Source organism: Toxotes jaculatrix, chromosome 2 (assembly GCF_017976425.1).
Source record: "Toxotes jaculatrix isolate fToxJac2 chromosome 2, fToxJac2.pri, whole genome shotgun sequence".
NCBI classification, from domain to species: Eukaryota; Metazoa; Chordata; class Actinopteri; family Toxotidae; genus Toxotes; species Toxotes jaculatrix.
This window is the reverse complement of record NC_054395.1, coordinates 4,130,085-4,153,500: the sequence shown is the minus strand read 5'-3', so window position 1 is coordinate 4,153,500 and position 23,416 is coordinate 4,130,085. Positions and strand designations below refer to the sequence as shown.

The following is a 23,416-nucleotide window of genomic DNA, read 5'->3' as shown; positions in this document are numbered from 1 at the left end:
ACCACTACAGCTGCACACAGCACAAACCTGTTGTCGCTAACGGCTGCAAGCCCAGCAATGTCCAGCACCAAAGAGGAGTCCAGCGGGCGCGGCTGGGCGGGTTTGCTCTGCGGCGGAGACGAGCCTTCGTGGCACAGCATGCCAGTCCCCGTCATCCTCCACAGCTGAGAGCGCTTCCCCGGCTCCTGCACAACAATCAGTGTACATGTTGCTACAGATTCCTAAATGGAACTGTCTCAGTGTTTCATTCATGGGCTGCAACTCATGAATATTTTCATTATTTTACAGTACCTTCTTTTTCAGGATGACCCTCTGAGTCTTGGTGTCCACATCCAGAACTAGTTCAGCACAGCTCACCAGACGCTTCTTCCCAACAGGTCTCTTCTCAGCGTTCCTGTACGAACAGAACGATGCTGCTTACCTTCATCTACACGATAAAACTTATAAGTTAGAAAGTGAGGTTCTTATTAGTCGGTCATGACATCGGTCCATACTGTGAGAAAGTGTGGGTGGCTGCGATGTAGATGAAGTTCTCGTAGTAGAGCTTGTTGTATTCTCTGAAGAAGTTCATGTCAGCCGTGACCTCTGAGGATCCAGCCCCCTTCACAGTCAGCGTGAGGTAGGGGGGCAGTATGGGCTCATCACAGGCGTAGTCCAGCTCTGAGCCTGCCTTCACCTCCGTGTGCAGCCGGATGTCAGCCACACCATGTTGCCAGAACTGGATGGGCACCTGAAGGGATTCAAACAGTGGAATCCATTACATGTATTCTAATTGGTTAAGTTAAGTTACTGAAGCTGTCACCTCAGTGGCTTACCTCAGAGATGTTGTCGATGCGGAAGGGTGGAGGCAGCTGGTCAGTGTCCGTGAAGGAGATCTGGTAGGTGGCTCCCTTCAGGGTGATCTCCGTCCGCAGGAAGAAACAGTTCCCCAGCGTGTCCCTGTTCATACAAAGATCCTGTCAAATACTTCACCCACCCACTGTACCTCAATGATGATGCACTCAGAGTGGGTGGAATATTAGGAAGAGTTCACTTCTTACACTTATTACAATAAATAATTCTAACAATATTCTCTGGTAAACAATGAAGAGTGGCAGGTGTAATAATATAAGGACCAGGCTAACTATGGACACATTTATGTTCCAAACTGACCAGTTTATACCATTTATACTCTCAACCACCATTTTCAACACAAGAACTCAATAATAAATAGCATAAAAACACATTTGTGATTTTGGGCTTTAAAAAAAAAGGATTTTACCTTATGATAACGGGGCGTAAAGATCCAACCTATTCTGAGTAAATAACATTTGTAGCATCTGTAGCTCACCTCATGTTGACATGGAAAGATTTTGGTTTGTTGACCTCGAAGCCTCCGGACCAGGTGCAGTTGGGGGTGTCCATGAGGCGCACGCACAGCAGCTGGTCGTAGTCATTGCGGGGCCAGTGGAAGACAACGCTAGAGCCTGGCAGGGTGGAGATGTATCCCTCTGGGTTGGCCGTACCCTTGAATGAACGTATTCATGAATGACCTCTGTCATTTTGTATTTATTGTCCTATTGTAAGAGAAACTGACCTTTGAACAATTTATTGCTTTCTTTCTTGGAATTTTGCTTTTCTCACATAGGTCAAAGTAGAGATGGCAGAGTAAACAGAGAGACAGGAAATGATGCAAAAGAGAGGGAGGGGTAGGACGCAAAGATCCTTGGCCTGAATGGTGTATTCCTTAACCAGTAGGCAGAAAAACAGCCGGTGAACAGGTGAATTCCTCACCTTTCCTCTCGCAAACTCTCTCTGAGCGAAGGCCAATTTGTGCGTCGAGCGGTTGTCCAGCAAGTAGCGCGGGGCAAAGGTCACTATGTGTGTGTCCCTGTAGCGTCCTTTCCCTTTGCGCACGCTGATGCCTGTGTGGATCAGAGAGGTAAACAATGAACGTCGGACAGACGTTTTTACTGATAACATGACAGTGGCAACCGAGATATTTCAGCTCTAATATCCAACCGTGAAGAATCTGAGAAAAAAATGTCTTAAAAGTTATATCTGCATCTGGAAAATGACACGCCATAAACAGGAAACTAAACCTAACTCTACAACTGCAGTGCCACACAGTAGCAAAGAAAGCCACAGTTATACGCAAACGCCTGGGCGATCACAGGCTGTCTCGCTCACACGGCCATGATCTTCAGTGACGCTCAGCCTGTGTCTTGAATAGTTCATGGTGGGCATGGTGAGATCTGCATCGGATCACTGTCTGTTGCAGAAGCCAGCCTCTTTTCCTTGTCACTGACTTCATGACATTTGCATCCAGAGTTTGCTGATATTCAGCGGGATCCATTCTTCCCTCCATCTGTGTAGCGTCACTCCATCTGCGCCACTGGCTGCCACACAACCCCCGAAGCAGAATATTTCCACTCCCGTTCTGAACTGTTGAAAAATCAAATCCTGCTCCCCTTTTTTTTTTTCCTCAGTCTGAACTTCATCTGTTTGTAAAACCACTCTGGTTTATCCTGATGAGCTGGTAGCGGTTTGATATCTTTTCACAGCCCCCTCTGCTTCTGTAGCATCAGTCAGCTTTTTCAGGCTTAATATAGGTCATTAAAATGATCTTCCTTGATTTCAATCCTATGGTCTGAGGATCGAGATCTGGATCCTGTGTATTAAAGCAGACACTAGTTCAGTTAGTGCTATCCGTTTGCATTGACGGTGAATGTAGCAACTTGCCTATGTTGTAGATGAGGCCGGGCCTGTTCCCGTGCTGTATAACCTTCACTGCCCTGACTCCACTCCCACCATCCAAGGAGAAGCCCTGGCACCAGCCTGGTACTCCCTCTGGGTGGATTCCTTTCCCAATCCGCATAGTACACCTGGGGTTTGTGATAGACAGGGAAAATATGGAATGCAAGGATAGATGAATAAAAAAACACCAGGAGGATGTCCTTTGGGTAGAACACTGCAGTGTGTATAGTCTAGATAACAGAATGGAGTGGTCTGGTGGTGGCACACACTCACATAGCAGGCTGCTCCTTGTCCGTGTAGCAGAACAGTAATGGGCTGAGGCTTCGGGCCAACTCGTGCTCTTCAAACTGACCTGCTGCATCAGCTTTGCCATTGTCCTGGCGGAAAATTAACGGCAGACCTGAGAGAGGAAAACTGCTTTAGGAAATGAATAACTGACTGGATTGGGTGTTTTTCTTTTGAAATGTGCACTACTGCAGTTTTTAAATTACAAAGACAACGTTACCAGTCTTGTTGATGAGCCAGTAGGGGGCAGAAATCAGGATCTTCAGTGCCCCTTGTGCCCGCAGGATGATGCGGATGGTGAGGCACAGCAGACGTTTGTTGGTGTCGTACAGCCGCATGCGAACCACATAGTTCTGAGTCCCAGGAGGAATCAGCAGCTCTTTGCACACGGAGAAGTTCTCCAGCAGGACTCCTGAAGGACACACATCGTGAACATCAGGAGTGAGAACATGGGAAGTGTTTAGGAAACGTGTGTGGTGACAAAGATTCGGTAGGTCCTGACCTAGCTCCATGTTCTGCGAGGTGTCGGCTGCATGCAGTACGGCCTCTTTCCCCGGCTTCAGTGAGCCTTTGATGGATGTTCCTTTGATGTAGAAGTTGAGGTCACATGGCAGCAGGTTGGCCAGCACCATGGTGGGCAGCAGGTAGACCGTGTGGCCCGGCTGTCGATAGATCTGCTTTGAACTGCCAGAAACTCTCTTGGCAGGCTGCTGGTCCGGGTAGTTCTCCTTTTTGATGACCACGCAAAATCTGCAAGACGCAGACAAAATGAGGGGAACGGTACCACACGTGAGGGAGACGACGGCGAAGAAACAAAACGTCTGAGTAACTGTTCTTACCTGAAGTTGCGCTTGAGATTGTCATCAAAGTCCGCTGACTGACACTCCCTCTTACTGCTGCTGATCTCTCCGTGCCGCTCCACGCTGGTCCAGTGGATGGGAACCTTACAGAAGAATAAGCCCAGACCTTTGGGCCGAGCCTGCAGTCGCCAGGATGTCAGGTGGAGGGGGACCGCCAAGGCCTGGCCAGGCAGGATGGGAGGCAACACCACTGGCTCTGTCAACACAGGTACACAACTGTAACTACAATTACATTTAATTCAGTTGGGTTATGATACAATAAGAAAATGAATGGAATGAAACAGGATCAAATATATCATATTACATAAAAGACAATAAAGGTACAATATAGAAAAAAATGATCATATAAAATAAATAATTCTTAATTGAATTAAATAAACGGAGCAGTGTCTTACTGTCTGGAGCGGAGGGGCTGTCCAGTCTGACCTCCATCGGAACATCCAGCCGGTTCTTCACCATGAGGGCAGAGCGCACAGTGATGACCTTCCTGGCACTGCCCTCCATGGTGATGGAGAAGACCACTCTGACTGGAGGCAGGGCCGAGAACTGAGGCACCAGAGAGATTCAGATCAAACCATCAGGTTCATACTGAGCACTGGTGTTTTTTGTTAACTACAGGTCTGCCATCAAACACTAAGGACATCCACAACTTTAAGTATTATTATTATTATTATGATGGTGATTATTTTTTTTTAGAGGCGGGCCTTATATTCTCATGCTCTGTTTGTAGTAGTATGTGCCACTATGTGTTAATGTGTTTTCCTGACTTCTGATCTGCTCCTGTTTGAATTCCTGTTCATCCAAACTCAACACTTCCTCCATCTTTGTGTTTTCTTGATCCATTCAGCATCATGTCCATTTCCACAGCTCTAATTCCATCAGTGCGACAACAGTGTCAGTGTCATAATCACATCTCTGCAGCTCTAACCTCTTCTCCAACAATATCACAACATTTTGGAAATTCACTGGTTAATTCCAGTCTCTTCTTTGCCATTTTTTAAGATTGCAAGAATCTTAAAGAAAGATTTAGGCTTTAGGTTTTGAACTGTTGGTTGGACAAAACAAGCACTTTGATGGTGTCACACTGCAATCTGAGGAACTGTGACTGCTGTTTCCCTATAATCTGATGTTTTATTAAAAAAAAAAAAAAAAAACATCTGCAGATTAATTGATAATGAGTTGCAGCCCTGAACCCAACTTTACTTTGAAACATCCACCCATTTGTTTAGTTTCCTGTTGAATAATGAGCATAAAGCTACTGACTGTATTCTAAATGCTCACTTATCTAAGAAACCAGACTTGCCATACTCACATAGACATGGGGGTGGATGATGTTGGTCCTACTGATAGGACTGCCAACCTGTGGACGAGTGAAGGACAAACGAAACATCTGACATCAAACTCTGGGCCAGTCCGTTAGGAACTCTTCAGATGATCAAGGCGAATTTTAATTTTTAGAGTTTTTGTTCAGGAGTTGTTCTCATGCTCACCGTGTTGGAAGAGTTGTTTCTGTCCGGAGCTGCATAACGGAAGAAAACACCCACTTTGTCCACAGACACTGGCTTGACTTGCTCCCATCCACACACCCGAACCAGCAGCTGGTGCAGCTTAAGCTCATGAGTGTGTCTGCAGAGGAGGAGGCAGCAAGGGATCAGTGATATATCATCACAATCTATGAAATGACAGGAACTAAACTGCTGAGTTAAATGTTATCAAGAAGTCAAAGTCTGTACCGGTGACGGAGTTTCTCTCGGGCCTCAAACTCAAAGGGAATCTCCTCCCCTGGCAGCACCTCTCTCCACTGGCTAACATTGTGGGTGTCATCAGTTCCTGGACCGTGGACGTCTGAGATGGAGTCTGCACTGCTACTGTGAGACAGTGCCACTCTGTGGGGAACAAGTGAATAGCTGTTTGTTCTCAAGGTGGTGCTGGTATAAAGGCCAAAGTACTGCATGAGTATGCTCAGTGAATTTGATGGGAACATGATCAATCAGGAGATATGTGTTTTAGCTTCATGTCCATCTGGACAGTGGTTTTTTTTTGAGACATGTTGCTCATATGCATACTAACAGGTTAGCATGTAGCACTGGTAACATATGGATGATGCTGATGCCAGTGTTCTCATTACTTGCGAGTTTATACCCAGCAGCAAAATTTGGTGCAAATCCAACCACAGGTGGGGATGTGACACCTTTTTCACTATATCAGGATAACGCCGTTCAAAGTTGGCATCCAGATACAGTTTGTGCTTTATAATACGGCCACACCTACCTTGTGGGGGTTGTAGTCAGAGTGGCAAACCACATGGTACATCCCGTGTGGTTGCGCAGAGCATATGGCACAAATGGCTGCCTCCGCTTGGACAGCTTGACATCTGCTGGAAACAGAAATGCAAACCCAATCAGAGAGAGAGCGGAGCAGCGTGATCGGTCGTTTTACATCATTCAAAGCTGACTTCAGTCATGACTGCTCAGGTCTAACAGTCATGCGCTTCCTTTTGTCCTGGGCTGTGAGACCTAAAAAGCAGCCAAGGCACATGTGCTTTGGAATTCCGTCCTTTAAAGGGGCACTCCGTCAATTTTACACAAAAAAAAATATCTGCAGCTCTGGAGACTCTGACACTTTACCCCTGATGATGTCATCAGGGGTTATTTCTCTCAGATTGGGCTTCGAGATTACAAGCATAAAAGTGAACAGAAAGCCTATATCAACAACTTGAACTATGAAAAGATGCTTTTAGGTGCATTATCCAGTACACTAGAGACAAAAAGTCAAGATGTCTCATCCTGGACCCAACTTTACAGAAATCACTGGAGTACCCCTTTAAAAAAGGCAACTTGTTTAGGAATGAATAAATCATACTGAGCTTCGCAAATTTGCAATTATAACAGTATAACTGGTTATAATTGGCTGGGTCTACTGCTCATTTTTCATGTTTTACACATGAACAGAAACTCACTGAGCACTTTATTAGGAACACCATAAAAATATTGGGTACTTCCTCCCATTGCTCTCTAACAGCCTCAGTTCTTCTTGTCATAGATTCCACCAGATGTTGGAAATCTTCCTTTGAGGTTCTGCTCCATGATGGCATGATTCATCAAATCATTCCTGCTGCCAATTTCCTGTTCTACCACACCCCATAAAGGTGTTCTACTGGATTCAGGTCTGGAGACTGGGGGAGGTCACTGAAGTTCACTGAACTCACTGTCATGTTCAAGAAACCAGCCTGAAACGCCGTTAGCTTGAACATGGCCAGCAACAACACTGTGCCGCCACACACCATCACACCACCACCACCACCATCCTGGACTGTTGACACAAGGCAGGTTGGCTCCATGGATTCATGCTGTCGACCCTACCATCTGCAGCCTCAGCACAAATCCAGATCCACCAGACCAGGCTACGGTTTCCCAGTCTTCAACTGTCCAGTGTTGGTGAGTCTGTGTCCACTGCAGCCTCAGGTCTCTGGTCTTGACCGACAGGACTGAAACCTGACGTTGGTCTCTGCTGTTGTAGCTCATCCACCTCAAGGTTGGATGTGTTGTTCATTCTCCCAGCACAGTTGTCCAGAGTGGTTATCTGAGTTACCGTTCATATGTTGCACTGCTGCCACGTGACTGGCTGACTGGATAAATGCATGTATAAACAGGTGTTCTGAATATAGGGCTCAGTGAGTATATAATATCTACAGATAAATATATGGTATCAAGTACAGACTAAAAGCACACAAACACTCATGTCAATTTGTAGATCAAGAATGATTTTGAATGAAGTCACTCAAAGTAAAATGAACACAATATTGCTTCAGTATTTTTGCTCTGTATGTACCATCGTGTTGGATTATTGCTGTTTTTATGAAATGCCACAAAACTCACGTCCTATTCATACACCACAGTGAATGAGTAAATCTTATTGAACAAAAAAAAACAAAAAAATAAAAACAAAATAGCTTCATGGCCAGTTTCTCTGTGTATGTGTGTATACACACACATACACAGAGAAACTGTAATTGTGAAATGCTCTAAAGCACACTACTCTGCAATGTCAACATGTGCAACGGTCTACAAAAATCAAAGAAGACTGCTGTGCCATGATGTCAAGTGAGTTTTCACAGGATTCACAACAACTGGCCATGCAGTGGAAAACAAACGACAAACCAGTCATGCAGTTCAGGCAAAGTGCAAAGCAGAAAGAAACTTAAATCACTCCGGAGGAGGAGGAGGAAAGACAAGACGGACTGTAATCATAGTGAAATCTAGGCTAGAAACTGACTGACTAGACTGATTTTAAACACAGTCATCATCACTACTCAAACCTGCAACATCACTGAATATACAACGTTCAGCTGTGGAGCAGATTTAACTGTAGCTGAAAGTCTGACAGAATTCCTGCTGTAATACCTCCAGCATCCACTTCCAACAGTGTATCTTCAACTGCAGAGGGCCTCTCAACTTTAACACTGTTCTGTCCAGATAAAGTACAACTACTGCTACACTATCCTCTCATTTTAATTGGATTTTTTAAAAATACATTTGTACAGTTGAATATGGTTTACCTGGCTTATTCGTCTTTTACAGCTCATGTCATTATGTCTTTCTAAATCTTTTTATTTTCTCATTACAAATACAAGTTTAGCCATCTCTCCTGTTTGCCTGCCACACATTACCAATTACAGTGGTTTGACATTCTTTTTGGCATAGGTGCTGTGGGACTCTCTCTGATTGACAGGTGATCAGGGGCCAGGCGTGTATGCACCAAATTCATAAGCCATTTCCCACACATTACATGTGTTTATATGTTCTTTTTTAATTCCAAGGTGATTGGGCAGGTAGTGAAGGTCTGTGAACTTATGCTGTCTCAGTGTCTACTGTCTCTCATGGGGACGCAGTGGTTCATGGTCGGAGCCTTGACTCCACAGGACTGCCCCGTGCGATGGTACTACTGCTGCTATTATCTATTTTGATAGATCTTGCTACAAACTGACATTGCCAAGATGTCTACGTACCTATGGGGAAGAGTTCATGATAACTGAATGAGAGCTTTGATGCTGAGTGTAGGGGGTGAAGGAGACTGACTGGGCGACTAAACTCTGAACTGTACCTCTGGAGTGAATCTGCTGCTCGAGGCAGGTCAAGCTCGCTGTGCTCCTAGTTCTAAGATGAGCAAGAGGAGCACCTGACAGCGGAGAGAGACAGTTACAACACAACAGAGACACATGCAGAGGGAACACACAAGAGGGTTAGAGGTTCATCATCCTCATTCAGTACTCTGTGCTGGCAATCATCACTTCTCTGCATATTAGAAACAGTGCAATTCATGCTTCACTTCAGGTCCTCTCCCTTCTATTTACATGTGTTCAACGCTGCAACCAACATATCACAAGTCCATTCTTTTCAAATTCAACTAGAGGACCAGAGGAACTTGGTTGATGAGTTGCATTTTTTTTTTTTTTTTAATATTGATGCTACTTATGTCATTAGCACTTCTTAGTTAATATTAAAAATAAAACAAAACACTATAAAGGCTGGAGCAAAGCAGCTAAAACCCGTTGTTGTGTCTACAACTCTTCAGAGCAGAGCAACCCATCAACCAAGTTTCTCACAGGAGAAACACATACAGACCAAAGTCACTGACTAAAGCCCTACCAATTTTAAACCAGCTACTTTATGGATAACTGGTGTTATTCTATGTTTTTCTTATGATCAACAACTCTCATGAAAATATAAAAAAAAAAATTATATTTTTGACTTCTCTACCCTTTCTGTCTCTCAGCTCCAAGCTCATTGGCTCCTGCTGAGGAGCCAGTCTTTGAATATACAGTTTCATGTTAAAAAAAGGCTCAGGAATTTACACGTTCCTCAAAATCCTGCATTTGTTGCGGACTATTTTCAGAAGTGGATTGATACACATTTGGTGCTCTAGTGAGTATTTGGGGAAGCAGGATGGTGTATGTGGGACTGATGTGTTATAGTTTTTGGACAACGGAGCTCTGTGGCTCAGAGGAATCAGATAAAGTGGTGAAGCCCTTGGAAAAGACCTGGTTTCCTGAATGAATGGGTCATAAACTGTGCTGAAGTTAATAACACAACACTTCACCTTTTATTTTGAGCATCCAGGAGTCGGCTGTGTGCCCACTTCAAGGGAGAATAGCTGCAGAACTAAATCGTCTCCACTTATGGACAATTTGTCTGATAGTAGAATGATGAAGTCACTGATTGGACTTCATATTTTTGACACTGACTTTCTTTTTCCAACTTACATTGTGATTGTTTAAATGATGTACTCAGTTTGGACAAAAACAACACAATGACCAGAGTGTTATTAGCTCAAACAGACAAACAAATAAAAATCTGACCAAATTTGAAGACAAATTTTAGAAAGAAATGTAGATCATTCCAAATTTCTCACCACTGAATATCAGACTTGTACTCACACACAATCCATGTTAGTAGGATACATGAATTGTTAGTTTAACTCCGAACATGAAATTTGATGAGGAAAAGAAGGGAAATATAGAATATCACCAGACTTATAATTATGCTGCCATTGAGGCAATGTTGTGCAGATTGTGTTGCCAGCTAACATGTTAGCTGTGACTAGTGCTGGTGTTTTCAACTGTAAAGACAATAACAAATAAATATGAAATACACCTGCACAGTGAAAACATATAAGAGACTGCCTATGAACTATATTTTAATTATCTGAAGCTTTCACCTGACTGTTTCGTTATATTTTCATTTATTATATATATATATATATATATATATATATATATATATATATATATATATATATATATATATATATATTTTTTTTTTTTTTTTAATAAATGTGTTATCCTGGATCCTACATCTGGTCATCCATTCAAAACAAATTTTTGACAAGAGTATTTTGTGAAGAAGTCCTTCACTTCCCAGTGATTTATTAGTGGTTCTTGTGTGTAGCTGACACTCACTTTGTCCGAAGCTGGGTGGGTCGACTGAGGAGCCCATCCAGGGCATGGTGGGAGAAGACTGGGGGCTCTCTTCCTCCTCGTTACAGTAGTCAGCTATCCAGGAGCTCTTGGTGGTGTTGTATTGTTCTGCAAGGACCAAATAAAGACATGTTCAAAATTTCTGGCTTGCTGGACAAGTTTGACACTGTAACTGAAAACCAGTAACCAAGTGGTACTGGGTGATCTGCATTTGTGTTTATGTGCAGAGGAGCACAATCCAGCCTTTGCTCACCCAACAGGACAGAGGTGATGTTGATGTCCAGTCTCTGCTTGGCTCGAATCCCCATCTTTAGACGTGGAGGGTGGAGACGGCCTGCGGCCTGCTGCTGCCAGGACAGGAAGCAGGGCCAGGGCTCGATGAAGGGTTCCCAGCCTGGCACACACATACAAACACACATGCTGATCACAGACTTGCATTCATTTCCCGCATACTTATGCCTGTAACCCTGACAGTAACTAAATTAGCGTTTTCCCAACTGGGGTCGTAGCTGAATTCCATTCATGATCAGAAAAATGTTGCCCAATAAATCATCAGAACATTAAATAAATGCTACAAGTAAACCTTATTACCAGACAGCTCTCTGTTGTAGTAGTCTCCAGACAAGGTGAAACTGGCGTTTCCTTCCTGGGTGGAACCAATGCGTTGCAGCACATAGAACCCTGCAATAACAAACAGTCTGAAGATCAGGCTGGATACTGTAATTCCCAGTAGGATCAGGATGTCCAGTTAATTCTCTAAAAAGAGAGTTTGCACACCTCTTCTCTTCTCTCTTTCTCTCCTCAGAGCCACTCTCACATTTACTAACCTTTATTCCATGTCATTAACTCTGTGTCCTCTCTCCCCCGTAGTCCTGTGCTTGTCTCTCTCTGGTCTTTCTTTCTCTGTACCTGTCTGCAGGTATCTCTGGCTCTGGAGCTACTCAGTATCCACTAACTGTTCTGTAATCTGAACGCTGGCCCTCCAACATTGTTCACTTCCAACCCTGTTTGTATCATGTTTTATATGCTGCATGTCCTTCTCCTCCTCTCCTCCATTCCCAGCTGTCCTATCTTCCTCCTTTTCCTCCTTTCACCCAGCCCGGCCATCAGCAGGAGGGTCCCCCATATGAGCCAGGTTCTGCTCAAGGTTTCTTCCTGTTAAAAGGGAGTTTTTTCTTGCCACTGTCGCCTTAAGTGCTTGCTCTTTGGTCAGGCTCTGGGTCTCTGTAAAGCGCTTTGAGACAATTTTGATTGTGGAAGCAGCTATATAAATAAAACTGAACTTCCTGAATGGACAGTCCTTTATTTATTTACATTATTTGCACCTGGAACATTGACAGTGACTTTAACTTTTAATGTGATATTTTCTTACAACCAGACACTGATAAAATGTAGCACTTGTGCTACATTTTTCATCATCAAAAAGTGATATCCCAGTCTTCATCATGTACTTATATCTTACATAAAAGAGACTTACTAGAGAAGGTGAACTCAGCCAGTGGTATGTCACAGTCCAGACAGTCATCGATAAAACAGATGCAGACACTCTCAGCCTTCACCTCAACCCCGGACAGAGGAGCAGAGTGGCTGCTGGAGCCAGACTCCGCCCTGGCTCTGGGATGGCCTGCCATGTTCTCAGCATTCTCCAGCAGCCACGTGGCTGCCTGGTCCAGCTGGCCTGAGGGACACATTATTCTGTCTTCACTCAGGTTTTCATTCAATAATACTTAAGACTTTCTTAGCTCTAATGTGCGTGAGGAGAACAGCATTAAAGGTCTCACTCACCTTTACAGTGGATCAGGGCTCTTTTGCAGTCCTCTTTCCTGAAGCCAAGGTCTTGTAAATGAGTCAGCTGACCCTCTGTGGAGACCAAAGAAATCAACCTCAACAGGAAGTCATCACTCTAACTAAGCAGTAGTCCTTCCAGCGTTTAAGCTAAAATACACAAATAACAACATTTAAGATTTTGTTGATTATTGAAGGGAAAAGAAGTAAATAAAAATATCTATATAACTTACATGCAAAAAAAAAAATATCAACAAAATGTAATTTTCTCCAAACTTTTGCATACAACAATAGGAGGTAGAGCTGAGATATGATCCTGTGTTTGGGAGTGAAAAGCTTCTGACCATGGACAATGAGACTAAACCTGAATAAAAAGTAACCTTAGAGCACGAGAACTAAAAGCAAATGTTGCACTGCTGTTAACAAGAAGCATCCTACCCTCAGTAACGTTCAGTCTCAGTCAGTAATGTTATTTGATGTTAGGGGCGGGCAGTATCTCAAATACACTTGCTGCGTCTTGTTCTATGTGGGACGTAGTAAATGACTATTTCCTGAACACTAAAATTGTCACGTCATTTTTTTAAAACCGCCAGCATAAGACTCACTTTGATGTTTTTCGCTTCTCTCGTTCTCTCCTATGGCAAAAACAAAAAACAAAAAAAACCCCACCTCACACACATATGTCACACACACTCTCCAGCCCACCACTCTCTTGGGCTAGTGTGTGTGACTGTATCTGGAGGGAACGTGGTAGCAATACCGCTAATTTGTTTCAGCGTTTGAAATGTCCCCCACTACTATCTCTCAATATCAAACCATCCAACAAGTGTGATCGTACACATCAAAGTATTTGTGAAGTATTTTTCAAAATAAAGATATATATATGTATTGTGTATCACGATATAGCCTAAAAATATCCCTATGTGACGATAGGTGATGTCAGTGAATCTTGGAGTGTATTTGGAGAGAAGAATACTGAAGAGTATTTTAGTGAACAAGTGAATGATTCGCAGTGGAGACGACATGTAGGAAAATTGGACTAAAATATATTCATTTTTGACTAAAACGAACAAAAATCAAATGACTAAAATTTGTCTAAAGCTAAAATACATTTTCGGCAGGTGCCAAATTTAACGCTGCTTTACATACCGATGAGAGCCTCAGTCTTCTGCCTGAAGCTATCTTTGGGTGTAGCAGCAGGCTCAGTGCTGGGTGCAGTGGAGGTGTCAGGTGGCAGCGGAGCGCTGGCAGTCGGGATGGACTTGGCGATGGCCAAGAAGAGCTGAATGTCGTTGTAGGACAGACGGATGTCTAGAGCAGGAAACTGAATCTGCCAGAGAATCACATGCAAAATGCACAGGTGATCATGTGAAAACCGCTGCATAAAGTCTTCTGTGCTTTCGCTTTGTCAAGTCAGAGATAAATGACTTGAGGTACGTCGCCCTAAAGCTGACAGACATTAACACTAAGCAGGAAGTACAACTGTTGTTCGAACCACTTAGATGTAAGGAAACCAAACACGGAGTCTTCACACAGGCAGGAAGTTGCTAAACTGCAAACTCCTGTTATGATCTCAGCAAAAGATGGAGATCAGGTCTTCAGAAGTGTTACTGGGTCCTATCACTTGTTGCCACTCTGTGACCCTTCCTGTTTTATGTCGCCACTGAGGAAAGCTCCAGCAGCGCTGCAGGTTACAGAGGTTCTCGGTGTCACAAGGCTAACAGCTATTTGTAAATTCATTATTATTATATTATTATTATAATAATTCATTCATTTAGTGTCATTTATTTTACTGTTTGTTGCTACTTGTCTTATTGTTTTGTATAGTTTGATGTAGCTGTTTTTATTCTACTTTCATTCTACTACAATTATTTGACAACTATATTTTCCAATCAATCAGCTATACCTGCTTATCCTTTGAATGGCTTATGGGGCTACGCTAACTCCTTACCTCCAGCAGTGGTGGGATGTCCTCCACATTGAAAGCGTCCAGCAGGCCTGAGCTGCTTTGGTATGTGGGACTCCCACACAGCTCCACCTGAACATTGACAGGGTCAATGATGGACAGTGCTGTCTCCTGCTCACTGCCAAGCCGACACGAGAACACCTGCGAACGACAAGATACCTCTGAATCAGAGCTTATCAAATTATAAGGTGGACATTAGTAGTAGTTAGCAGAACTCCTGCACTAATGCAGAGTTTATCAATCCCATTTTACATACAAAAACCACGAGTAACACTGTACTGAGCTTCACTGTATGCTGTTTCGGCCATTAAGGGTAGGAGTGGAGGAGTTTTAGTCTCATTAGACCTGTTTGACCATGAACTAGTGCTGTGTCACCTCTATTCCTGCGAGGCTGCCAGAGAAGGGTCTGTCCAGCAGACGGGGTTTATAGGTGAGGACAGTGGTGCCTTTCAGAATGATGGCGCTGGTGTCCAGACAGGATGTGTCCTCCACAACCACAAATTCCGTGCCTGAAGACCACATGAAAATGCAACATTTTAAAAAGGTGAATTGAGTCAAAATACACAGGCCAGGTTCATTTAAGGTTCACAGTTAGAAGTCCATATAAAGAACAAATGTTCATCATGGCTCTTTTTGGGCATCATATTTGACATGTGATTGACATGTCACTAGACTAACTGCCTTGAGTCTAACTAATCTGAGAAAGGCGACTTGCTGACTTTAGTATAGTGTGGAACAGTGCACAGACACCATGAAGGTTGAATCATAGAGCAGTGAGAGGTGACATTTTCTGAACGACTGTGATTCGACAGAAATTACTACTTGTTCTACCTTCACTGTTTCACCTGTGGCTCTGAGTGATCATTGAGCTGTTACTGTTAACCTTCTCTGACCTGTGACATTGATCTTGACCTCCAGACAGCGGTCCTGGGTGACTGGCACTGTGGACCTCTTGGTGACCACGCCACTCTTGACTGTCTTTGGCATGACGGCCCCAGTGGTGCCGGCGGTGGGGGTGCTCGAGTCAGTACTGGTGTTACTGGGCCATCGCTGACGACCCTCAGCATTGCCTGTCGTCTTCTCCGCCGGCATCCGCAGGAAGTCTCGCACCAGCTGGAGCCAGTCGAAGATGAGAAAGACCCTCAGGTTGTTGAGGACCACCGTGAAGCAGGAGGAGTCGCGTGTGGATCTGCAGGAAGGTAGACCGCAACTTTTGAGACTAACTCCTTACTATCTAACTATCTAAAAAAAAAAAAAGAGTCTCCAGTGATACCTGTAATGCAGCTCCAGCTGCAGTGACGCCCGGTTAGCGCCTGTTTTGGAAGGCTGGAGGATGCAATCAAAGACATTGTGCTTTGACCCGTCAGCTCTACCAGTGCTTCTATTCTGCCCAGAGTACCGAGTGTCATATGCCAGCAGGGAGTGGGACACCAAGTTGACAGACTTGGATCCATTGGAGAAACTCTCAAAGAGGAGCTTAGATTTCATGAAGTCGAACCTTTGCCAGAAAAATACAAACAAAATATTAAAGCAGCATTTTTTTTAAACCTCACTGTAGATATGTGTTTTGTTTTACACATCTCGCCCATGACAGAACCATCAAAGGGTTCAAATGAATTAGCAATAAGTTGTGAGGGATGTTGATTCGTGATGATTCGTGTGATTCGTGATTCGATTTGCATCTAATTGGAATTCGCCCACCTTGCTAAAGAGCGTTCGTTTTCAGTGGGTTTGGGGCAGTCCAAGAGCTCCAGACTGACATCCATCATGTCCACCAGGAATGACAAGCTAGTGTAGACATCTCCACTTAACACCGTCTGACAAGAAACACAACATCCCTCCATAAAACAGAGCATATATATCAAAATGAGAAAAACTGACCATTACATTGTATAACAGCAAATGTGGACTGATACTACAGGTCACGGGATTCTGAGGGCAGCAAAACAAACTACTGTCATCTTAATAAAGAAGTCAGGAAACCATTTTTTTTGTGCATCAGTAGAAAATGTTCAGTTTGTGTTAGCAGTAACTTAACGCAGCACTTTTTTTCTGGGAACGCTGCCACAGACACAGTTCATAATACAGTAGATATATAAATATCATACCATTAGAGATTGCCACTTTAAAAGTCAGATGGGTATAAAATACCCTACAGTTTTGTTAAATATGCTGTAGGTGTGTGTTTAACTGTGTATATTGTACTATACTGTAACTAATAAACTGTTGTGTTGGCCAGAGTGTATGTGTGGTTGCCTGCGTTCTAACATAGGTGCTGGGGTCCTGCAGGTTGTAGGGTCGCAGGAATTCCTCAACAGGCTCTCCCAGGTTGTTCTCCAGCAGCCCTCTGATCAGCTGGTAGTGCTCCAGGTTCAGACAGCAGTGCACTGACGACAGGCTTCCGTGGATGGACATATCAGGCACTGCGTGGCTCAGCTCCCTTTCAATGAGCAGAAGAGGGAGTTTGGATTGTGATTATGGTCCTATACTGACATATTTTCTTTAGACACAGAGGTACGATGAGGACAACAACAAGAAAAAAGCCTGAATAGCCCTAAATATGATTTACCTGTTAAATGATCATAGCTTTTGTCTTAAATAAATGAATGTAAAGCAGGACATACTTGTCTAAGTTGCGTTCCACTTTAAGTTTAAGGCGGCAACAGTCTTTCAGCAGGTTGTCTCCAGTGCGACGGACAGAGTATGAAGGAAAGATGAGGTCTGAGGTTTCAGGAGGTTTACCACTGCTGTCCTGGGGCTGACAGGGCAGACGCTCTGCAGCAAAGATATCCATCTCTTGTAGGTCCAGTGCAATGCAGTCCAACAGGCACACGTGGTCCACTGATAAGGGAAAAAAAACAAAAAACACACCTTTTTAATGGAGTGTACAGCGGAGAGAGAAAGTACAGCACAAGTGACAGGGAGACAACAAGAAGCCACCGCCAAGAAGAAAACCAATCATTACTGCTTTTTGTCTTGGGTTTATTTTGTTAAGTCAGTCTTTCAAGGTGATCCCTGTGGCTTAGTGTACTGAGTTCATTGCACATTTTCAGGTGTATCAGCTCTATCTCCTACATAAAGTATTTGAAGGTACATTATGTGGCTCTCTTTTAAGCTTTGCAGCAGTACTAACCAAAGCTGTAAGGGCTGTCCTCTTCAGGGGCCCTCCCTGTGCCCGGGGCCTGTGGCCTGCCAAGGGTGAAACCTGTGGAGGAGAAGGAACTGGAGGGGGAGGTTCTAGGCTTCTCCTGGTCACTACTGCTTCCCGCTGCACGCCGGACATGCTCCTTTTTTAAGTAAGTAGAAGGGAAAGAGACTTAGAGTTGTGCATTAAGATCATTTAGCAATATGATCAATACATACACACAAAAGCAGATTATTATTTTTTTTTTAAAGGGGCGAAAGCACGACATGAGCACAAACTAATTTATCCAGGCAGCTTGATATGATTTCAATACATGTTAATGATTCAGTTTCAATGATTTGCTTTACTACAGGAAATTAGTTACCAATCCCCCTTCAAGCATTTTCAACTTCTTAACGACAACGACAAGGGAGGACCGGGGCAATGATAACTGACTGACACTGTGGCTTTATCCCCTAAGCCAGAAAAAGAATTTGACGCAGCAGTGTCTTAGTCTAAAGGAATTACTAATAAATAATATTCTTAATGACAGCTAAGTAAAATTCGACAGACATTGGAATTTCAAAGTCAAAGTGTATCAAACCAATACACCAACTTTGGCCAGCAAGTTCTCTGATCAGTGTATACAGCACATGGCTTTAGGTAGGGTAACATATCGAGATTACTGAGCCAATTCTAGTTCCGATTTGAGCATCATGACTGAGTCAACCAAGACGCCAACCAGTTGACAGTCAGGAGGTGAAATCACACATCAGTGTGTGTGATTTGTCTTACGATCCAGTGGACTCATTCTCATTAAGTTTATTTTAAACAGGATTCACTTTTAAAACTGTAAACAGGACTGACATCATGCAGCAGGAGTAATACTACTTTAAAATAAACTGTGAGGTTATCTGTGTCACGGCATCATGATACAGGTACCTCGATATCTTGTTCTTTCCCCCTTTACCAGGGGAACAAGGCAGGGCTGCCACATATCATTTCCATCACTATTGAGCTGCTGGTTACATTTACAGGACTGGAACACCTCACAAAGTTTCATTATACGCAGATGATTACCCCCTATATAATACTCCACTGAGTATCTAGGGATCTCAATTACACATTCATTTAAAGTGAGATTCTCCCCTTTTCAAAAGAAATGGCCTCAAAAACATCACAATTTTTGGTACACAGAAGGGGACTGTTCTAGTCATACATGATCAGGCAGCTTGGAAAGTTGGTGTATTCCTTTAAACAAACCATGCAACACTTATTTTAGCAGAAAGCTCAGTCCATCACATAACCAACAGCAAACAGACAAACTGCAAACCAGGGGCTGACAACATTTCATTACAGCTAAAGCAGTGTAAATTTAAAACTGTATGATCAGAGGTTGTGAAATACAGGAGCATTACCATCTGAAATCCAAACCAAATGAAATCCTTGACATATACTGAGAGTTGTCAGCCGTCTATGCAATGTTATTGGGAAAGTTTCCTGTTCTGTGAAACTGTAAGATGAAAACTGAAAGGTAAAACTGTGAAATACTGTGACAACCCTTTTTCAACATCAAAGCAAACATGCCATAGTACCTTGTAATGGGATGGATCCTTGTATGAATTTGCATGCAGTATAAAATTCTTCACACAAAAACACAAGATGCATCAAAAAGACAAATAAACTAGTGTTCTCCTTCCAAAATACACTAATGATTGATGCTGACTTTCTTAAAAGCTAGTTTAAAGTGTATCTGAAAATGTGGCCATAGCCTTAAGCTGAAACCAACAGAATCTTATTCACAGTTAGCTGTGTCATGAGCAGGATTTTTCAAGTTCAGCTCTGGACACAGACATTTTAACGACAAGTACTGAACAATCAACAATTTTTGGCACAAATACATTCATAATACATAATGACTATAATCACTGATAATGATGTTTTTTCATCTGAGTTCTGAACATGGCTAACATCATTAACCCTCCTCACCTGAATCTGATGCTAGGCAAGGCAGCTAACCAGCTTAATAACTAAAATGTTGGACTTTAATAACATTAAATTTAAATAACTGAATGGCTACACAAAACCAAGCACAAATAGAGAGGTTGACAAGGTTAAGCAACCATAATTTACCATCTTAAGTAAACCATCAGGCAATGCTGTATTCATTGAGCATTTCATATCAGATTTGTTACTAAAATAGTAAGATGATGAGAAATCAGTACAGGGTTTCCATTACCTTTACAGGAAAGCCAGGCTGGCAAGTAAGCAGTATCACAAACCAAGAGGAAACCGTAATGAAATTTTACAACTTTGGTAATACCATTAAATGCTTAAATGAATACAGTGTCATTAGACAAAAGAAGATGAGGACAAACGACAGGCAGGGAGCACTGCTTGGGTGGATGAACTGGCAGCGTGACTCACCAGAGAGGGGAAAAAGGCATGTGCCATGGTGAGTTTTTCTACCTTGTCTCGAAGGGAAAAGGTTCCATGAGCCCCGGCGGGCAGGAAGCAGTTTTGCACCCTCAGCTGTCCGAGGTTGGCCACAATGACCCTTGGCGACCGCGAGCTCTCTGGGATGAGAATAACTGGGGCGCCAGCCTCAATATCCAGTAAAACCCTGGACGACCGCTGAGGATGATCCCGCACCTGCGTGGAGAGACAGGAGACAGGAGGCAGGAGACCAGAGAGGAGGACAGCAGGATTGGAAGACAGGAAGAAAAGGGTAGATAAAGAAAGAGAAATTCATAGACGGAGTATATATAATTACTAAGAAATATCTTGACATCAGAAATATTACTGGGTAATATATGTAAGACATTTTATTTGAATGCCATTTTGCCGGTCTAATGATCTTGCGTATGTGACCATCATGGTTAAGGGCTCCAGCAGGTAGTACTCACAGTCTGGCCCTCCATTGCAGCCCTCTGCCTGCCCAGAACATCCTGTAGCTGAGTGAAGTGTTGGATGAAAGCCACCACCTCAGCTTGGAAGCGCTGAGTGTGGACATACTGAACTGAGGCCATCTGCAAAGACACCTTGATATCACATTCCCGCTCCAGGTAGGGATCGGGCTGGCCATACCTAAGAGAACCAGAACACAAAGGTGACTGAAAAAAAAACAACAACAAGTATTTCTCCAAGTATGCTAATATCGAATAATTGCCTGTTGAATCTTCAGTGATACATACTTATGGATGTTGAAAATCAGGGCCTCTCCTCCTCGTGTGGTGAAGCGCTCTCTGTAGAGATCACCATGTGGGGTCAGGTCACTCAGGGACAAACTTCCCAAACTGCCTTGTAAGGCCAGGTCACCATCTGAAACATTAGACAGAATGTAACTGATCTTCACAAGTGAACCTCACAGAATATTATGTTATGTATAAATAAGGCATTTTTTTTTATACTCACCCAACATTTCTAGGTGAGCAGATAATTTGGAGACACTAGCTCTAGCAAGCTCATTGAGTTTCTTGTTCAGTACAAGAGACAAAGAATGAACCTAAAAATGAAAACATGGAAAAAGTTTAGTCATGAAGCTGTAGAACTGATTCTTATAGCTTCGCCAAGAGTGACAGAAGATTCAGATTTAAATGATTAGAATGATACATTTTAGAGGTAAATATGATATATAAATATGTTTCCACAGGTTTTTAGCCACCCCACCAGGTGCTGCACTTCCATCCAGTGATAGTCAGCTGAAAACAATATAGAATGGCTCTATGAAACGAAGCATGTACGATACAAAAGAGAGTGGGCATGCGTTGTACTACAATTTATACCGTGGTTTCAGTGTTGGTGCAGTATAGGCCAATAACACAAAATCTACTGTTTTAAATTTCATTTAAAAAGTCACAGGCATGCACTGGAACTATTTGGATGTGGATGGACAGACTGACACTGCCTTTCCTAGAGCAATGCAGCTAACCCCGGCTAATAAATGCTAATAACTCTCTCTCTCTCCTTCTCTCTCTCTATGTGTCTGTATGAGTATATAACTCACCCACTGTAACTAGATGCATCAGGTCCAGTGCATAGCTTTTGTATATATTGTGTATTAATCTTTTTTTTTTTTTAAGTGTCTTGTTTTTCCACCTCATGCGGCTCAATGTGCCTTAAATTGCCTCCCGGGGACAAATAAAGTTTTCCAAATCTGAATCTGAACCAACCTTTAGGTCTACTTTTGTGTTGACGGCCTCTGTTGTGTCCTCCTCACTGGTGTCTGGCTCATACAGAGGGTGTCCTGGCACAGGCTGAGGTGACATAGGGAGGACCTTCACTGCATGATTATTAGCTGTAGAGCCAATACCAAAGAAGTCCAGGATAACCACCCAGGTCTGCAGCGTGATCAGAACATCCAGGCAGTTGAAGTCAACATCCACGCTTCGTCCCACACTGCCATAGCGCGTTTTGAACTCTGGGTGGTTCTGGTCCACCAGCAGCACATTGATATGAACTAATGAGTCATCAAAGTTTGGTGGCGGCTGACTGGAGGGTGTACGGTGGGTAGGAGAGGGAGGTGGAGTGCTGGGGCAGTCCGGGTCCCTCTTGGATTTGCGAGTGCTGGCTGAAGGGGTGCTGGGATGCCTCTGGTAGAGCTGGAAGACATTCTGGGCCTCTTCCATATGGGCAGGCAGTGAGCGAGGCATGTCTGGGTACAGGGCATTGGATGCTGATGGACAGCTTTGTGAAAGGTACTCCTTTGGACTGAAGGTGGAGGGCTTAGGAGCGCCGCGAGACACCATCAAATGTTTGTACTTAGACTCTGGGTTCTGTTCCAGGAGGTCCTCCATTAGCAGCGAGCGCAGAGCCAGCTGGACTGCCAGTAAGTTAGGGTGATCTTTGGTAAAGTCTCCCTCCAGATCTTGAAAGCGCAGACTGACTAGGCCCTGGGAGCCCTGGGTAAGGTCAGCACTGAGCTGGACCTGCAATTCTGCCACATGTAAGGTGACTTTTAGCTGAGTGAATGAGGGGGAGTGAAGAGCAGGTTTGTGAGACTGCAGAGGCAAAGGGGAGGAAAGCGATGAGTGGGAGAAGCTGATGTGGGGAGGGTCCCTTGCAAAAAACCCTCCTTGGGGGTCAGGGAAGCGGTGAGGTCTGGTGGAGGAAGGAGTTGGTGGCGGGGGTGTGGGAGGTTGGCTGGGTGTGACACGTTGCTCCTCAATCAAGAACAAATTGTCCAGAGTCTGGAGGACTTGTTCATACACAGACTTGCACAGGAACACCTATCATCAGAGAGTCAGATATTAATACAATTAATGAACACACAGAACCCCACATGAAAACTTTCATTTAATGGCCCTGCACAGCCACCCTGGCGTTTTCACTGGCTGATCTGTCAAGACCAGTCTGAACAAGCTCAAACAATGGTGAAACTATTTCAAAATAAGATTCTGTTCAATGCAAACATGGCCATTATCTCCAAACTGACTTATATTTGAGAATTTAGTATAGATGTAGAGTATACCTGAACAGGGTTGACGAATTTGCCCTCAATTCTTAGTAACCCTGTGCTCCTGCAGGGCTCCTCTGTGGTGAGGAAGGTAAACTGGTTGTCCTCTTCAACAGGAACTTTCTCAAGGGTGAACTGTATTGTGGTGTCTTTCAATATATGGAACGCTGAAAGAAAATTATTTATATCGAATTAAAGGCTGCATATAAAAAGGTAATGTTTGCAAGAC

General features: G+C 43.5%; 1 protein-coding gene across 3 annotated transcripts in view; it reads right to left on the bottom strand.

The window, feature by feature from the left end:
• Window positions 1-23,416, bottom strand: part of vps13d (vacuolar protein sorting 13 homolog D) — a 43,259-nt gene that overhangs the window by 7,447 nt on the left and 12,396 nt on the right. For 2 of the 3 annotated variants that reach the window (XM_041062102.1, XM_041062109.1), the window contains exons 20-55: window positions 23,203-23,354; window positions 21,905-22,960; window positions 21,147-21,237; window positions 20,927-21,053; window positions 20,639-20,819; window positions 20,202-20,384; window positions 17,742-17,895; window positions 17,233-17,449; window positions 16,877-17,048; window positions 16,310-16,425; window positions 15,882-16,106; window positions 15,502-15,797; window positions 14,984-15,117; window positions 14,594-14,749; window positions 13,792-13,972; window positions 12,643-12,717; window positions 12,335-12,535; window positions 11,449-11,538; window positions 11,111-11,251; window positions 10,840-10,965; window positions 6,153-6,258; window positions 5,615-5,767; window positions 5,372-5,507; window positions 5,194-5,241; window positions 4,277-4,427; window positions 3,861-4,077; window positions 3,524-3,771; window positions 3,242-3,433; window positions 3,010-3,136; window positions 2,722-2,864; window positions 1,774-1,904; window positions 1,331-1,506; window positions 816-939; window positions 495-730; window positions 292-394; window positions 28-185 (exon numbers count right to left, since the gene is read on the bottom strand). In XM_041062102.1, coding sequence (XP_040918036.1) covers window positions 28-185; window positions 292-394; window positions 495-730; window positions 816-939; window positions 1,331-1,506; window positions 1,774-1,904; window positions 2,722-2,864; window positions 3,010-3,136; window positions 3,242-3,433; window positions 3,524-3,771; window positions 3,861-4,077; window positions 4,277-4,427; window positions 5,194-5,241; window positions 5,372-5,507; window positions 5,615-5,767; window positions 6,153-6,258; window positions 10,840-10,965; window positions 11,111-11,251; window positions 11,449-11,538; window positions 12,335-12,535; window positions 12,643-12,717; window positions 13,792-13,972; window positions 14,594-14,749; window positions 14,984-15,117; window positions 15,502-15,797; window positions 15,882-16,106; window positions 16,310-16,425; window positions 16,877-17,048; window positions 17,233-17,449; window positions 17,742-17,895; window positions 20,202-20,384; window positions 20,639-20,819; window positions 20,927-21,053; window positions 21,147-21,237; window positions 21,905-22,960; window positions 23,203-23,354 — 6,523 coding nt within the window. The remainder of the gene's footprint in view (window positions 1-27; window positions 186-291; window positions 395-494; window positions 731-815; window positions 940-1,330; window positions 1,507-1,773; window positions 1,905-2,721; window positions 2,865-3,009; window positions 3,137-3,241; window positions 3,434-3,523; window positions 3,772-3,860; window positions 4,078-4,276; window positions 4,428-5,193; window positions 5,242-5,371; window positions 5,508-5,614; window positions 5,768-6,152; window positions 6,259-10,839; window positions 10,966-11,110; window positions 11,252-11,448; window positions 11,539-12,334; window positions 12,536-12,642; window positions 12,718-13,791; window positions 13,973-14,593; window positions 14,750-14,983; window positions 15,118-15,501; window positions 15,798-15,881; window positions 16,107-16,309; window positions 16,426-16,876; window positions 17,049-17,232; window positions 17,450-17,741; window positions 17,896-20,201; window positions 20,385-20,638; window positions 20,820-20,926; window positions 21,054-21,146; window positions 21,238-21,904; window positions 22,961-23,202; window positions 23,355-23,416) is intronic. The other variant, XM_041062119.1, reaches the window with a different exon arrangement.